At 32.6% G+C, this 17,259-nt stretch overlaps 1 protein-coding gene across 2 annotated transcripts in view; it reads left to right on the forward strand.

Annotated features, from left to right (window-relative positions):
* Window positions 1-479: 479 nt before the first annotated feature.
* Window positions 480-17,259, forward strand: part of TMPRSS15 (transmembrane serine protease 15) — a gene marked incomplete at both ends in the record, with an annotated part of 135,444 nt that continues 118,664 nt past the window's right edge. The window contains 5 exons of one of the 2 annotated variants that reach the window (XM_080695445.1): window positions 480-621; window positions 4,259-4,386; window positions 4,659-4,726; window positions 12,206-12,357; window positions 15,218-15,262. In XM_080695445.1, the coding sequence (XP_080551571.1) occupies window positions 480-621; window positions 4,259-4,386; window positions 4,659-4,726; window positions 12,206-12,357; window positions 15,218-15,262 (535 nt within the window). The remainder of the gene's footprint in view (window positions 622-4,258; window positions 4,387-4,658; window positions 4,727-12,205; window positions 12,358-15,217; window positions 15,263-17,259) is intronic. The other variant, XM_080695446.1, reaches the window with a different exon arrangement.

A 17,259-nucleotide genomic window follows, 5' to 3' on the forward strand; every position in this document is an offset into this window, starting at 1 on the left:
TAGTCAGAGGTAGAAGGACAATCTGTTAAGAACTCTCTTTGCAAATATCAAGTACATGCACCTAATGACTAACTTGTCTATCATGAATTTCCTGTTTTCCTAATTGTTCTCAAAATGATAAAGTTTCCTTTTTGTTTATGACGTGATTTTAAAGTAATTCACTTCAACAAATGGCCTTTTCAGGTGATTACCATTTACAGCTCCGGGCATCTTTATTTTTTTATTACTTCTTAAAGATTAACTACCTTTTAAAGCTACTTAATGTATAGGTGCCGAGGTAATGTTGCAGAAGGGACCTACACAACACATTTGCACTCCCTAGAGTGAGTGGAAATTTATCTTGCTGTTGGCTTTACAAAGCCTTAAGAAGTTAAGAGATTTAACCTGTAGTTGGTTCTAGAGTATCAGTTTCGCTGATGTAGAGAATATAAGTATATTCTTTCAGAGTCCTTACATTAGCAAGCCTTCAAAAACCAAATATGGGGTCAAAAAGTGTGTCTTCCAGGAGGCAGTCTCTCACCTCCTATGAAGCCATGTTTGCGGCTCTCTTCGTCCTAGCCATGGTGGCCGCTGCTGGGTTAATAGCAGTGACTTGGCTGACAGTCAACGAATCAGAAAATGGTAAGTTATGGGCTTGGCACTGAGGGTATCTTCAGATGAACACATGCTTTCATTTCAGATACCTTTCATTTCAGAAACTCTGTGAGTTTCATTCATTGCTGTGGCTTCATGACACGATATTTTTGTTTTATTTAATTGTTTCTCTGTAGTTCACATCATAGGATATAAAAAGATTAGTTGCTGTGTAATTTGAAATTTAATCTAGAATTCAAGCATAAGCCTAAAGGGTATTTTTTTGTCGATAATATTAATTTTCTCAGTGTAGCATGTAACACAAGTTTTATAGCCTGAAGTTTCATTCTGATTTAATTTTACATAATATGTAATTTAATTATAAAATTATAAACATTAAAATATTATTGACAACATAAGTTTATAAATATGTAAAGGTAATGAAAAGTTATCATTTATTTCTACAGAATAATAATTTCATTTTCTTATTAGACCAAAAATTAATTACAATAGCTTAAACAAATTCAAATGTAAATGGAGACTTATAAATTTCTCAGTCTGAGTAGAAACATGATAAAATTAATGATCAGTGTTTAGGATTAATATTGTACAATCAGCTTTGCAAAGACTTACATGTATTACCTTAACACAACAAACCTATGAGTTATTGTTTCTGGCACCTCATGTTACAGATGAGAACTCAGGGAGAAAAAAGTATCAATTTGCTTAAGTTTACATCACTGTTAGGTAGAAGAAGATACAAACTACAAAACCCAAATCTAGAAGTTGAGGTTTTATTTTGCATTTGGAGGATAAATAAAATAAAAGCATAGCAATAACCTTGGTATTGGGTTTATCTTTTTTCTGAGAAAATGTTTTACTTTTTATAATGATCAGTTATATATGACCAGATTAATTATTTTGAAAACTGGCAGACAGAACCTTATACATTATGAGTGACCTCAGCGCTACTAAAAATTCTTACCTATTTTATTAATTTTATTGGTACATAGTATTTTCTTCATATATTCAAATAATGTTATTAGATGTTTCCTTCCCTACACCGCCCCTCTGCCTCTCCTCCTTCCCATACATGACCATGAGATTCTTCTCTTCTTTTCTTTCTTTCTTTCTCTCTTTTATTTATTTATTTTTTTCAGCACTAGGGATTGAACCCAGGAGCATTCTACCTCTGAGTAACACCCCATTTCTATTTTCTTTTTTTGAAACAGGATCTCACTAAGTTACGGAGGGCCTCATTAAGTAGCTGAGGCAGGCCATGAACCTGTGATCCTACTGTCTCAACCTCCCAAGTACTGGGATTAAAAAACCTGCTCTTAAACAGAGCTTGTTGGTGCACACTTGTAATCCCAGCATTCTGGAGGCTGAGACGGGATGTTTGCAGTTCAAGCTACTAAGCTCGGCCCTTCCCAACTCAATGAGACCCTGTTTCGAAAATAAAAAGTCTAAAAAATAGGGCTGGGTGTGGCTTAGAGGTACAATGTCCCTGGGCTCCATCCCAGAGTCTCTGTCTCTGTCTGTCTGTCTGTCTGTCTCCTTTCTCCCTCTCTCACACACATACTATATATATTTCCTGTACCACCATGCCTGGCTGAGATGCTCATCTTTTGATCTAGCTATTTCCCTGTAGTAAATGTTTGAATTAGAATGTAATAATAATTGATTTATAGTTCTATAAAATAATTTTGATATAATCTCTGATTTATTAAAATACTGTAGCCAATGCAGAAAATATATTTTAAAGAGAAAGAATACTTGTAAATATTTTACATGATTATATGAACAAGTATAGAGGTTCATTTGGACTTTTGGAAACACAGTTGCTTTGGTCTTATTTAAATAGTGTGAACAGCTTCAAGAATGTATGAGATTCTACTGGAATCTTTGATGTGCAGTAAAGACTTAAATTTTTGCTATTTACAACTTAAATTAAAAAATAAGTATTTATAATTTTAGTACAACTTAATTGAGAACAACTAAATATAAAAGGAATTTAAGGTAGAATACCAGAGGATGTAAGATGTACTGTGATGATTTTAATGTTTCTTTTACTTTGTTGGATAGCATTTTAAACTTTAAAAAAGTAATAATTAGGTAGAATTCTTTACCTTGTCTTTCTCAATGTCAATATCTTGCATGTTTATCTAATTTTCAAAGCTAAGAAATTAGCATTCATAAAATAGTATTAGCTGAACTATACTGATTTAGATTTCGCTAGCTTTTAAACTAATGTCCTAATGTTTAGAATCCAATTTTATTGTGCATATGAGATTTAATTTTCTTGTTCCCTTAATCTCCTCCAGTCTATGAGAGTTCTTCAGTCTTTCTTTTCCATCTACATTTAAAAATTATACTTTAAATGTAAATTCTAATATATTCAATAGGAAATAGGACAAATAATAATGTTACATCAATTATACAATAATAACTATACTGAGTCAATTCAAGTTTATTGGTCAAAATGTTAGTTCTGATGTTATTTTAAATGAAAAAGTTCAGTGGCTGTAACAGTTCTTGGTTATAGATTTATTTATTTATTTTCTTGTTTAAATCCCAGATCTGACATTTATGACCTTTACTTCTTTGGGAAGTTTGCTTAGTCATACTAACTCCTGATTTCCCTGTTATGGAAAAGACAAAACTACTTCTCAGATCACGTCACTGTGAGAATTATTTATCATTATGATTACATTTATTAATGATTTCATCATTTTACAAGTTTCAGCTAAAGCTATTTGAAGTATAAATATATATGGAAGAAAATATTCAGCTGAAAAAATGATTCAGTTTATTCACCACTACCTTATGTTTTTTTCTTATTGAAATAATGTATTTTCTGAAACATTTCCAAGAACTTCTTTAAAAAAATTAATAGACATTCCATGTCAAAGTATCATCCATGCCAATTTTAAAATTATCAAAATGTAAAGATGTTTCAAAGCTATATTTCAAAGCAATACACACACAGCATTCCACCTGTAGAAAATCAGCAGTATCCCTGGATACTAAGGGTTCAAGAAGAGTCAGAAAGGAACTATAAAACTTTTAATGGTCTGTTTCTCACCATGTTTTCCTGAATCAGTTCCCATAATTAACTGTTGAAAGTTGATTGGTCCCTGAGACTTCCAAAACAGTTTAAAAAAAAAAAACCCAAATTCAGAAGCTTATAGTGTAGAGTAGACTTCACAGATTAAAAAAAAGAAAATTATAATTAAAATATAATATAATTATATTATGATTAAATTCAATATATTTAAATATTTATGTTTACTATTAGTATGTTATAAAATATATATTATACTTATTGTATAATAAAGATATATTGTATTATAATATATTTAAATATTTATGTTTAAAAGTATATATATTATATTATAAACAATATAATCTCTCAAAATAACAAGACAGCTAAAAACAAAAAAAGAAGAAAGGAGACAAAAAGCTCACCAAGTAGTGTGTGCATGTATGTACCTATCACTCTAAACTCTATTACGATATGTGACCACAATGCTGCACCAATAAAAGTATATAAGGGGGAAAAAGCAAGAATTACACTGCAAGCCTCGAACATCAAGCAAGAACTTCACTTCTATGTCTTAAACCCGCATGTGCATCTTCTCTGCTAGCCATAGTTCAGTGTTTTATTTCTTATTAATTTATCTAGATGCGGTCTTTGGAAGTCACCAAGCCAGAGGGACATTTACGATAACATCGGGAGCTACATATAGTCCTAATTTGCAAGACAAACTCTCAGTGGATTTCAAAGTTCTTGCTTTTGACCTACAGCAACTGGTAGGGGATTATTTCTTTATCTGGTTTAAAATTTTATAATGTATTTTTATTAACTCTTTGCTGAAAGATACATAAATCCTGCTTCTTCATTATAGAAAAAATTAGTATATGAATGTAATATATTTGAGATTCTTAAATGCATGAATCTCTCATCAATATGAAGAATATTTCCCAAGTCAAGGCAACATTAGGAATTACTTATGCTTTGTAAACCTTTTTTTAAAAAAAGTTGAAATCTTAAATCTAATATACTTTGTAAACCATTTTTTTAGATAGATGATATTTTTCAATCAAGTAATCTGAAGAATGTGTACAAAGATTCAAGAGTTTTACAATTTGAGTGAGTATACTTATGAATTTTTATTGATAGCACATAATTAATGGAATTACAAGCTAGTGATCTTTTTGGTTATATATATATATGTATACATATATATAAGTAACATATATATTACTGATTTTATGTGCAAAAAAATTTCAACCTTTTATAAAAATTGAAAAGTGGCTTAGTAGATCATAAGACTTTCTGATAATTGATCTAATATTAACATGTTTCTCTCTCCTCTGAGTAGCATTTTACAGGGACCACATGGAGAAAGTGGTGACTTAATACATGTGCATGTAAATAGAGTGTTTAATTTTCTATGAACATGTGGAAGAATCTTGTTCAGCACTGATAAAATAATACAGTGTCACATAGATTTGTGTACATTGTGAATCACTAGAAAGAGAGGACTTGTTCACAGCTGTACCTGGAGGACCGAAGATTGTGCTGGGAGCAAAATAAGTATTCAATAAAAAAATGAATCTTAGCGGGGCGTGGTGGCGCATGCTTGTAATCACCGCACTTGCAAGGCTGAGACAGTAGGATTGCACAGGTTTGAGGCCAGCCTCAGCTACTTAGTGAGGTTCTCAGAAACTTAGTGAAAACCTGTTTCAAAATAAAGTATAAAAATAGGTCTGGGAGTATAGCTTGGAGGTAAAAAAAAAAAAAAAAAAAAAAAAAAAACCTCTGGGTTCCACCCCCAGTCCCACCAAGAAAAAAAAAATCTTAGATCAATAGGATAGTAATATAATTTCAGTATAGATACTTGAATCTAGAGGATACATAGAAAGTGGAATATCTGTAAAAGAAATATGCCAGATCTACCTTAACAACTTTAAAAACACAATTTTTAGCAGTCTCTCTGATATTGCTCTGAATCTAGAGTTCCTAAACTGTGACTACCACAAGGCCTTTGAAATAGAGATGCCTGTCAGCAGCCATGCTGGCAAAATTGTAATGCTAGTTTAGAATATATAGAATTAAGTTAAATCAAAGCCAAAGTGTTTCAAAGAAAGAAAGAAAGAAAGAAAGAAAGAAAGAAAGAAAGAAAGAAAGAAAGAAAGGGAAAGAGAGAAAGAGAAAGAGAGAAAGAAAGAGAGAGAGAAAGAAAAAGGAAGGAAGGAAGGAAGGAAGGAAGGAAGGAAGGAAGGAAGGAAGGAAGGAAGGAAGGCAGGCAGGCAGGCAGGCAGGCAGGCAGGCAGGCAGGCAGGCAGGCAGGCGAAGCTGGGCGTGGTAGTACATGCTTGTAATAACAGTACCAGGAAGGCTGAGAAAGGAGGATGGCAGGTTTGATTGAAGCCAGCCTCAAGTACTTACTGAGGGCATCCACAACTTACTGAGAACCTATATGAAAATAAAGAATAAAAATAGGGCTAGGGGTGTAGCTTGAAGGTAGAATGCTTCTGGGTTCAATATTGAGTACCACATATATATATATATATATATATATATATATATATATATATATATATTTTTTTTTTTTTAATTTAAAAATTTGAAAACATACACACACACACACACACACACACACACCTGTTATCTCTGTAAAAGAAAAAAATGGGAGAAAGCCTTTGACATAACTCATAATGTATGTGTATACATATATATATATATATATATATAGAGAGAGAGAGAGAGAGAGGGGGGGGGAGGGAGGAGAGAGAGAGAGAGAGAGAGAGAGAGAGAGAGAGAGAGAGAGAGAGAGAGAGAGAGAGAGAGGCAATCTGTGGTTTAGAGCAATATGTAACTTTTCCAATATCGGGCTGCTAGTACTAATGTCTGCCTGTCCAAAATGCTCTTTTTATATGACTAATTTTTATATGAAAACTTATTCTGAGTGTGAAGCTTTAGGAGTTAAACCTAAGCCAGGTGTGGTGGTGCATGCCTGTAATCCAGCATTTGGGATGCTGAGACAGGAGGATCGCGGTTTGTAGACAGCCTCAGGTACTTAGTGAGGCCCTACGCAAGTCAGTGAGACCCTGTTTTAAAATAAAGAATAAAAAACAGGGCTGGACATGTGGCTCAGAGGTAGAGTGCATCTGGGTTCCATCTCCAGTACTGCAAAAATAAATAAATGGTTAAACCTAAAGAGTCACATATTCAGAAATTTGTTAAATTGGTATTTGGTGATACATTTTTACTTGTCACTACCTGCTCCCCATGTCTTTTTCTGAACATTTCCTAAAATTTCTTTGGCCTTTAAAAAAATTGTATTGGTGCATTGTAGTCATACATCTTAATGGAGTCCAAGATGGTAGAGGCATACATGCACACATCACCGTTTAGCCCTTCCCCAATTCCCACCCCATTCCTTCCCCCTCCCTCCTTCTCATGTTTGGCTTAGTGATTGACTTTGATATGTTTGTGAATGTGCTTCATGTACATTAGGGAATTTCCCTCTTCTCCCTCCATCACCCCCAGCTAGGCCTCTCATTCCTCATCTAGGGTTCTCCTATGACTTTTTCTCCCTAGCTTCTGCACTTTAGGGAGAGAATCCAATTTCTTATTGTTTAAGTTGCCTTTTACCTTCCCCCCCTTTGTTTGACCCTAATTTCTAACCCTCAGAAAATTAAGCACTTTATTTGAGAAGTTACAATATATATTCAAACTATGGTAAAAACCACTTTGTTTTACAATTTATATTTCCTTAAATGTATTTTTTCTTTTTGGTGGGTCTGGAGATGGAACCCGGGGGTGGCATTTGACCTCTGAGCCACACCCCCTGCCCTATTTTTATTCTTTTTTTTTTTTTTTTTTTTGAACCCGGGTCTCACTGAGTTACAGAGGGCTTCATTAAGTAGCTGAGCCTGTCCATGAACCGCGATCCTCAGGTCTCAGCCTCCCGAATGCTGGGATTACAAGTGTGCGCCATCACGCCTGGATCTTAAAGTGTATTTTTAATGGAACAGTCTTTCATTGGTTTCATTTTCTCTTATCTCTTTCTTTCTTTATTCTCTAGTCTTTGTAATAAAATTTCCAAAATCTCAGAAATTCTCTTTTATGTATATATAGTCCTGGTGAGTTATCAAAACCCAGCATGTCCTTTAATATTTCTTAAGTAATCTTTTATTTGTCTACCTGGTAGAGTCCCTATATTTACAACTGTAGATTGTTTGAGTTAAGGAATTACTTCTTTGTTCTACTTTGTAGCAGCATAAGAGGCCAGTATAGTGCCCAAACATTGATAAATGATTTATATTGATTCTAAATTAATGCATTTCATCAGTGTAGAGATCTTTACCCTGGAGGTAGCTGAGCTACCTTTAAATCAGAAGTGAGTTTTTGAAACATGTAATGTGAAAAAATTTCATGAAAATGTCTGTATGATAAATTACAGGTCGCTACTTTGGGAAAACAAAAGGAAGGATAGGGAAAGAAATTCAAGAGCAGGAAAGAGAGAGTCAGGAAAACATTTAGGATTACTTAAATAATCACATACGAAAAGACAGTCCTAAGCAACACTGGCCAACCCATAACTAGCTTTATTATTTTCAGTTTAAAAGTCAAATTTAAAAATTAGGGAACAGAAAATTACTAAGTTTTTACCTAAATAACCATATCCACACCAATTGTAAAGAGTATATCTAAAAATCATTTAAAATGCACATTTTCTTTTTGCAATCAATTTTAGCTAAATCCACATCGTGTGTATATAGTGAAATTATAGCACTCAAAATACTGATCAACCTATTTTTTTTACTTTTGCAAATGCAAATCTTTAATACTAGCCCTTGCCACCTGCTAACTCATAATATTGTGTGTTCGTTTGTGTGTGTGTGTGTGTGTGTGTGTGTGTGTAATGCAGGAAAAGCCAATTACTGTCTCTCTTTAGGGAACACTTCATGTTATTCTGTTTTGTGGAAAATGATTTGATTCAGGTAACATTAGCAGTTGATTTTTGCAATAAAGTATTGTTTACTCTTAGTGTCAGTATGCACTGAGATTGACCTTTGAACATCAACAAATCACAAAGTTAGGAAAGGGAAGACTTTTGTTTACTCAGCAAACCTAAAGGTTAGCAATATCATTAAGGAAAATATGAGATAAAAAACATTTTGATCTATTATACACAGGTTCTTTGTTCAATGATAGGATTTATCTGCTTCAAAAAAAATAAATAAAAGACATTCAGCTATTCTACTTGAATAAGTACTTGGAAGTGAAAAGGACCATTTCCCTGAAGAAATAATTCTCATTTACCTTAATAAATAAAATCAATCTCACAGCAGTGATAGAGATCATTGCTAAACTACTAAAAAATAAAAAAGGAAACAGATTTAGCCTTCTTATGAAATGAAAAACAAATGTTAATTTTGGTTTCCTTGATTTTTATTATAACTCTTACCTCATTCATACGAAGTAAATAAAGAAATAAATTTTAAAGAGTAGAATTGTATATGGGTAGAAGATATGCACCTCTAATCCTTATATAAGGCATAAATTATTAAACTCAATATATAATTCACAACTAGAGAACACATCTTTCATATAAAAAACATTTTATGCCTGGGGATGAACTAATCCAGCTACTTTCAATGCAGTAAAGGAAAATTCTAGATCTGTTTGCACTTTCTCTGTACCAAATATTTTGCCTTTTCCACTTCCTAACTCAAATTTTAAAAAATCAAGTGTTTAAATTAAACATGTAGAAAATACATTAAAAAATTTAATCAGGATTAAAATTATCTAGTGTGCAACCAAAGATAAAGTGAAAATGGAGGACAGATGTTAGAGAAAATAAAGGATATTGTTCACTATTACTTTATTTTACCCATTTTTATTCTGTTTATTTTGTTCCGTGCATTATTATCCATAATTTCAGAGGGAAGGGAGGTTAATTAGGAAACCAATGTAAAGGGAAGAGAAAGAGGATAAAGAAAAAAAGGAAGACAAGTAAAAGAAAAAAGACAAATTTCTACATATTGAAAGTATGTAGGGGATAAAATATCTTTCCTTACCCCACATATTGTGAGTAAAAAATAACATATACTCTAAGTAATCAACTGTGCTATTTAGCTTTTTGACTATGGTTCAACTCTTGGTCCCAGAATGTATGAGGCAATATTGACAATTATACACAGACAATACATTTCAATAAAGCAAGTAGTACTCCTCTGTAGCTGTCCTTTTATTAAATGTGAGAGTTTCCCAGAAGTTTTTCATGTCTTTTTATCAGATTTCATTGACTAGGTTTCAGTCATCTGCCTCTGAAGAAAACAATGATTGAGATGAGAAGTTAAAGATGGCCCCTTACCTGCTAAATGGAGATCTGTTCTGTAACAAATCTGTGATCAGCCAACAGTAAAAAATTCACAAGTGTGAAAAAATAGATAAAACAGTGTCTGTGCCAAAATGTATACTTATTGGGTATAAGAGAAGATTTTTTTCATGTGTGAGTTTGGGAACTGAACTAAGTTGTTTACTAAGGAGACTTATCATTTACAGCATTTGATTAGTAGGATAGAAGAAAATAATTGAACATTAACTTTTTAACATTTTAAAATAATTAATAGTTGTGAAGATTGAACTATTATTACATGAAAAGATACTATTTATTTCAAAAATGAAAAGTCATCTCCATGAAATCACTCCTGCTAAACTGTGAACCTGAACAGTGGCACAGGCATTAAGAAAGGATGTTCTATCCAGTGGAGAGGCTAAACTACTATGGTCTTCGAGTCATATAATGGTCCTGTATACAATAGTGAAGGAAGAAGGTAACATTTACTCTAAATACCAAGGTAGATAGAGTATTAGTCTGCTTTTGGACAATGTGAACTAAGTGCCAGACAAAAACAGCTTAAAGGAGGAAATATTTATTCTGACTCTTTGTTTCAGAGAGTTCAGCCCATACTTTTCTGGCTCCATTACTTTGGTCTGAGGCAAGAAACAGCATCAGGCAGGAAGAGAGGGTGAATACAAGATACTCAGCTCATGGCGGTCAAGAAGCAGGCCCCCAATTCTTCATTCCCTCTAAGTAGGCCTTACCTCCTACATTACCTACCAATAGTTTGTCCTTGTTATTAATTGCTTAATAGATTAATTCAGTAATCAGATCAGACCCTTTATAGCCCAATTATTTCCCAAAAGCACTACATCAAAACACTTGTTGCACTGGCAACCAAGCCTTCAGCACTTAAATCTTTGAAGAAAATTTTATATCCAAATAAAACATAGATAAGTAAACTTTTGGAGTTGATAGATTTTTTCCTTAGAGAATGCATTAACTTATAGATATCAAAAGAATAATTGAATGCGATGTTTATACTTTGGAACCAGTAAGCATACCATGTTAAATACTTTTACTCTATCTCTTATTGAATCAAATCCACCCTGAGTACTCCTAGGTTACTGATCAGCATGGAATAAAGATCAGAGCTAAATTTTGTCTCACAAGTGGGTATATCCTGAAAGAATAGCATGAGGTCAATAGAAATGTTGGCAGGAAAGCAAAAAGGATCCCAAGTATTCCTACTGCCCCAAAATATATTTTTTTTCAATACTGACAATTGAACCCAGTGGCATTCTACCTCCGAGATACACCCCTCAGACCTATTTTTTATTATTTATTTTGAAACAGGGTCTTACTAAGTGATGAAGGACCTCACTAAAAAGCTGAGGCTGGCCACAAACTTGTGATTCTCCTGTCTCAGCCTTCCAAGACTGGGATTATAAGCGTGCATCACCATGCCTGGCAACATGTTTTAGCATCATTTAAACTGTAAAAAAAAAAATCACTATTTGAAATGACCACCATAAAGCAGTAACTAAAGTAAAGGGGAGGATGATTGTGACAATTGATTGAATTCTAATGTCATGGTGGGAGATGATGTAGGTAAGACAAGCCTGGCACTTGGTCATAAGAATTAATAGTCTATTGGTTTCTGATAATCTCAGGTATATTTATTTTCTTTGTATTTATTTGAATAGGAGAAAATATTTAGATTAAGCAGAACCTAAGAGAAAAACAAAAAGACAGTTGATATCTTACTATAAGTTGATATCTTAGTAAAAGGCCTTCTGAAGTTATACAGAAGAAGGTGGAACTACCTTAAATTTTTACTCAAAAAATCATCAAAGAAATGACAGAATTTTTCTTTAATTCCTTCAAATAGCAAAATCAGAATAAATGGCATGGCAACATGTCATTGTGTTTAATTTGATGCAAGTAACTAGGGAATACCTTGGCCTGGGAGTCAGTATTCTAATACAGAACTCAGAAAATGCATATTTCAATTCATTTTTATTTTATCTATACAGTATAGATAATATTTAACATAACCTACCTTATTCACTTTATATTTCTTTAGACTGTAAAAAGAATGCTTGTAAAATGCAAATTATAGAGCAGAGGTTATATACCTTACATTATACTAGTGTAATGAGGGTTACTCTGATGTTAACTAGAGAATTTCAAAGGCATTTTACATGAATTGGCCATAAATCACTTGAAGACGGCCGAATTTTTCTCTTCTATCATCTTTTGCTTTACAGAAATGGCAGCATTATCGTCCTCTTTGACCTTTTTTTTGCTCAGTGGGTGTCAGATGAGAATGTAAAAGAAGAACTGATTCAAGGCATTGAAGCAAATAAATCCAGCCAGCTGGTCACTTTCCATATTGATTTGAACAGCATTGATATCACAGGTATCTGTGAACATTATTTGATTTCTTTGAATCATTAAGCTATGAAATTAAGATTTTAGCCATATACCAGAGAAGCAGTGGGATCATCCTTAACTTCAGAGGCATGCCTTATTGCCTGAGGTAACACATTTACATGAGAAACGTAAAATATGGAGAAATCCTATTTGAAGAAACAGTACCAAAGAGAAAAAGGTTGTAAAATGTCATATATCAAGAAGGTACTGAAAATATAGGCATGGATAAATGTTTGTGAGTCTTGTCACCTTCTTTGCATTGGCCAAACGTAACCTGACTTTTCAGGAACCCTCTATCAGAAAGTGGCATTTGGGGCATTCTGAGTGTGTCATAGACCTAAGGTTACAAAATCAAGAGGCAAGGATCAGTCTCTTGAAAAAGCTGAAAGTAATAAAAGAGTGGTTAGTAAGCTAGATACATTCCATTTTTTATTTATAAAATTAAACTTTATCTTCTAAAATAATCATTGTGTAAGAATAAACAAAAGGAAAGAGATATGGGGTATCAAATATAACAACAGGACGATATGTTTTATCAATGTTTCTATTGATTTAAATTTTCCACTCTAGTTACCTTCTATTCAATTCAACAACCATTTAACCTGTGTGTTTACTCTGGTTGAGAACTGTAGTAATTTGCTAGGCTCACCTAAGACCACAATCCCTTCTCTATAAACTTTGGGACAACATATGTTGAGGAATTCAAAAATTGGGGAATGTTAAAAAAAAAAAAACACATCCAAAAGAATATCAGCATATAAATATTGACATGTGGAATAGATTCAGACTTTGAATAACATATTATCAGCTCAAATAATTGGAAATAGAATGAGATCAATTGATACAGATTTTATTTTAAATAAATAAAATATATAAAAGCAAACAGAAGTATATGATTTGTTTTGGCTTTTGAATTTGGAATAATAGATAAAAAATACTGGGAGCTCTAGTTGCTTTTCTTTAAAGTTCTGGCTCATCAAGCAGTCTCCTCTACCATTAAGTCTCCTTCTACATCTTGTTCTCTATTTCAGTGCAAAGATGGTTAATGTTCTTAATACCTACTATAGTGATGTCTTGTTACCTCTCCCATAGATACTGAGGTAGAGATGATCTGTTTTAGTCTCTTGTCTGATTCAGATGGATTGAAAATTTTAATTAGTCATGATTAACTCAGACAGGAGTTTCACCTATTAACACATTTAGTCACCACGTCGGTCCTGCTATACGATGTCTTTATTACCCCATTTTACAGAGTAGAAGACCAAAGCACAGATAATTTTGGAAAATTGCCTGAAATCATATGTTGTTGGTACTTTTTTTTGTGTTACTGGGGGTGGAACCCAAGGGCTTTGTAGCTCTGAACTACACCCCCAGCTCTATTTTTTATTCTTTATTTTGAAACAGGGTCTTCCTGAGTTGCAAAGGACTCACTAAGTAGTATCTGGGGCTGCCCACGAACTGTGATCCTCCTGTCTCAGCCTCCCAAATGCTGGGATTACAAGCGTGCACCACCATGCCCGGCTTTATTGTTTATACTTAAATCAAGGATTATGATTTGAGTGATCTGTCTTTAATGTCATACTAGTGTTGGTATATAATGGTTTTATCTTTGGAAAGTTAAAGTTTTTAACCATTATTTTTCTTCTAAAAATTTGGCTTATTTTTTTTTTCTGTTTTGAATTTCCATTGGTTTTGGAGGTCTATTTTGGCAAATGAATTAATAAATATGCCAAAATTTATTTTCATGACTCCCTACAGTTGGGCTATTGAGGGGGTGAGCTATGGTTTTAAAATATGTATTTATTTAAGACAGCCATATCTTTTGAGAATCAGTATTGCAAATACCTTAAACTTTATAAAAACATCTACTAATGAATATTCTCAATAATTTGCAGTTGTTATATTTAATTTGTTGAATTTTATTAGATAGCATTTATAAACTTGGTATTAACCATAATTTTATATTCATTTTTAATATTTATTCATATTATGGGATTTTTCAAATTTGTTACAATCCAAATTTAAGAATTTTATATAGAACACTCTCAAATCAAATATAAAAATTAAAATACTATCTTTATAAAAATTTCTTACAAATCTTATTTTCTTATATTAATCTTCATGCATCTGCCAATGATTATTTAAGAACCTGTCATTGATCTTGTAGGAACAAGACAAAAATGAAGAAATATTAAACTGAACAACTTAGTACATGAGAACATTCTGTGTTGATTATATATCATCAAAACATTATTAAATAAAATCAAATTCACTAGATGAGCTAATCATGACATAAGCTTTGGTTTCTTCTATATCTTGTAAGTTGAGTCAGTATCCATTTAAAATTACTAAGCATGTTAAAAATTGAGGAAAATAGCCACTTTTTATCTTTTTTTTGTGAAATGTAAACTTCATACTTAAACAGTACCCAATTTCCAGTAGAAATGATTATACACACAATTTTTTCCTGATTAAGGCCTTTCTTATATTTCAGTACAAAACTTCTGGTTTTAGGTATTGTGTGATTTGGTATATGATCTCACATAAGTTGACTTAAATATTTATTATAAAATGATAGTACTAATAAGAAAATTCTTTTCTTAAATTGCTGTTACATACCTTTGAACCTATAAGTTATACTGACAGAATAATCAGATACTGAAAATTTGTTAACTGCAGCAAACTTTATAATGAATAGGAACATTTGAGAGGAAAGAGAAAAACAAGAGCTCTAAGAGATTAGATGCAGTTTGAACAAATATTCAAACCATACTCAGTTTGTATTATATTCATATTGATAGTCATATTGTAAGGCCAAATGTCAAATCAACTTTACTTTATTACAGAATCTTTGGGGAATTTCTCTACAGTAACCCCTGCAACATCTTCAGGTCAGTACTTAACGAATTTTTAAAAATATATCTTGCTGATCATCAAATCGCATGACATAAGGAAAGGATCCATTTTATTTCTATCGTTCCTTGAGACATTTAATCTTCACATTAAAATGAAAGAGGTATGCATTTATTTGGTTAGAAATAATACAGTCCAGAATATTAGGGTTCATGATGCCTAGTTATATAAGTCAAAGATACACATTTTCAATGTTAATGCCGCTGCCATATTGTAAACCTGTGTATGTGTGCATACATAGGATTTAGCTCACTTGGCCTTGCTGATAAAGCCATTATATCTGTGAGATTACTTGGAATGAAAGAAACCTTAAGATACTCTTAAAGGATGACTTTCAAAATGTACTGCACTCTTTAGAAACGGAAATCTCAAGCTTAATGCTCAATGCTTTTACTTCAGCATTTCCTTCATTCCATCTTTCTAACTCCAGTTGGCCACTGCTGCTACTATAATTTTGACCTTATCTCACCCAGGTCACGTCACTATCAAAATAATCACTTTGAAAAACCATCAAAAACTTAAGTAAGGTTAAAGAATTAACCTTACTTAACTCATAATATAAATTATTCTGTGCTAGTAAAGTATTAAAATTGAAGCCAAAGGTTGGGCATGGTGGCACATTCTTGAAATCCCAGCATTTGGGAGGCGGATACAGGAATATCTTCTTCATAAATAGCCTCAGCTACTAATTGAGGCCCTTTGTAACTCAGTAAGACCCTGTTTCAAAATAAAAAATAGAAAGTAGGGCTGGGGGTTTAGCTTCAAGGTAGAATGCCCCTGGGTTCTCTCCCCAGTACCAAAAATAAATAAATAAATAAATAAATAAATAAATAAATAAATAAATAAATAAATATAGCTAGAGATTTGCACACTACTTCTGGTTCTGCCCACTACCAGAATTATTCAGCATGTCCCTTTACTCCTCGGAAAATCCACATCTGGTAAATTATGAATAATCAAAATCTTCTGCAGATCCCCAAAGTCGTCATAAATATAAATTATTTTTATATATTTTTAAGACGTAAATGTTTATAAAAACTGTAAAGATAACACATCTCATGTTACCTATAATCACGTTCATTATCTCAATATTTATTAAGACTGCTCTTTCCAAAAGTATCCACTTGTGTCAGGTTCTATATTTTACAAATATTACATTAATTAATTTATAAAATGATACTTTAGAGAGATAATATTTTTCCACTTTAAAAAAATTAATAAAGGAAGTAAAGTAGTATGCAGAGCATCACAGAGCTATCAAGTGTCAAACCTAGAAACCAAAAGAAACTCTTCCAGATCCCATGGTATAAGCATATCCCATACTTCTACTTTACCTAGAATTTTTGTCTGTAATCATTATTAAGTTAATAAATTATCATACTTAATTATTATTGAATAGCATCCTCTTCTGTACTTAGAAAATAAAAGATAAGGTAAAAATCTAAACATATCTAGTCTAAAATTCTAAAAATCAATAAACACAAGCATGTGAGGCAATAGATTTATTAATTAACCTAATTTAATGATTCCACATTACAAAGATATATCAAAATATAAGATTGTATCCTGTAAAATATGATTATTACTTTTCAATTAAAATAAAAATTTAAAACTTTAAAAAGGAGAGATGAAAAGTTTATCTTAGATCCAGACTTTTTTTTTTTTTTTTTTTTTGGTGGTACTGGGGTTCCTGGAAGCCCTTCTACCTCTGGGCTACACTCCTAGACCTATTTTTATATTTTCATGTGGAAACAGGGTCTCTTAAGCCAATGCAGCTGGCTTCAAACTTGTGTGATCTTCCTGTCTCTGCCTCCCAAGCCAGGGAATTACAAGCCTGAGCCACCACGCCCGGCCAGACACATTCTTAAGCTAATAGATGTTAATAATTCATACTAACTTATACTAAGTGAGATTAGGCCGTCACAAAAAATAAGAAATTGGATGCTCTCCCTAATATGCAGAAGCTAGGGAGAAA

Source organism: Muscardinus avellanarius (genome assembly GCF_963383645.1).
Source record: "Muscardinus avellanarius genome assembly, chromosome: 5".
NCBI classification, from domain to species: domain Eukaryota; kingdom Metazoa; phylum Chordata; class Mammalia; order Rodentia; family Gliridae; genus Muscardinus; species Muscardinus avellanarius.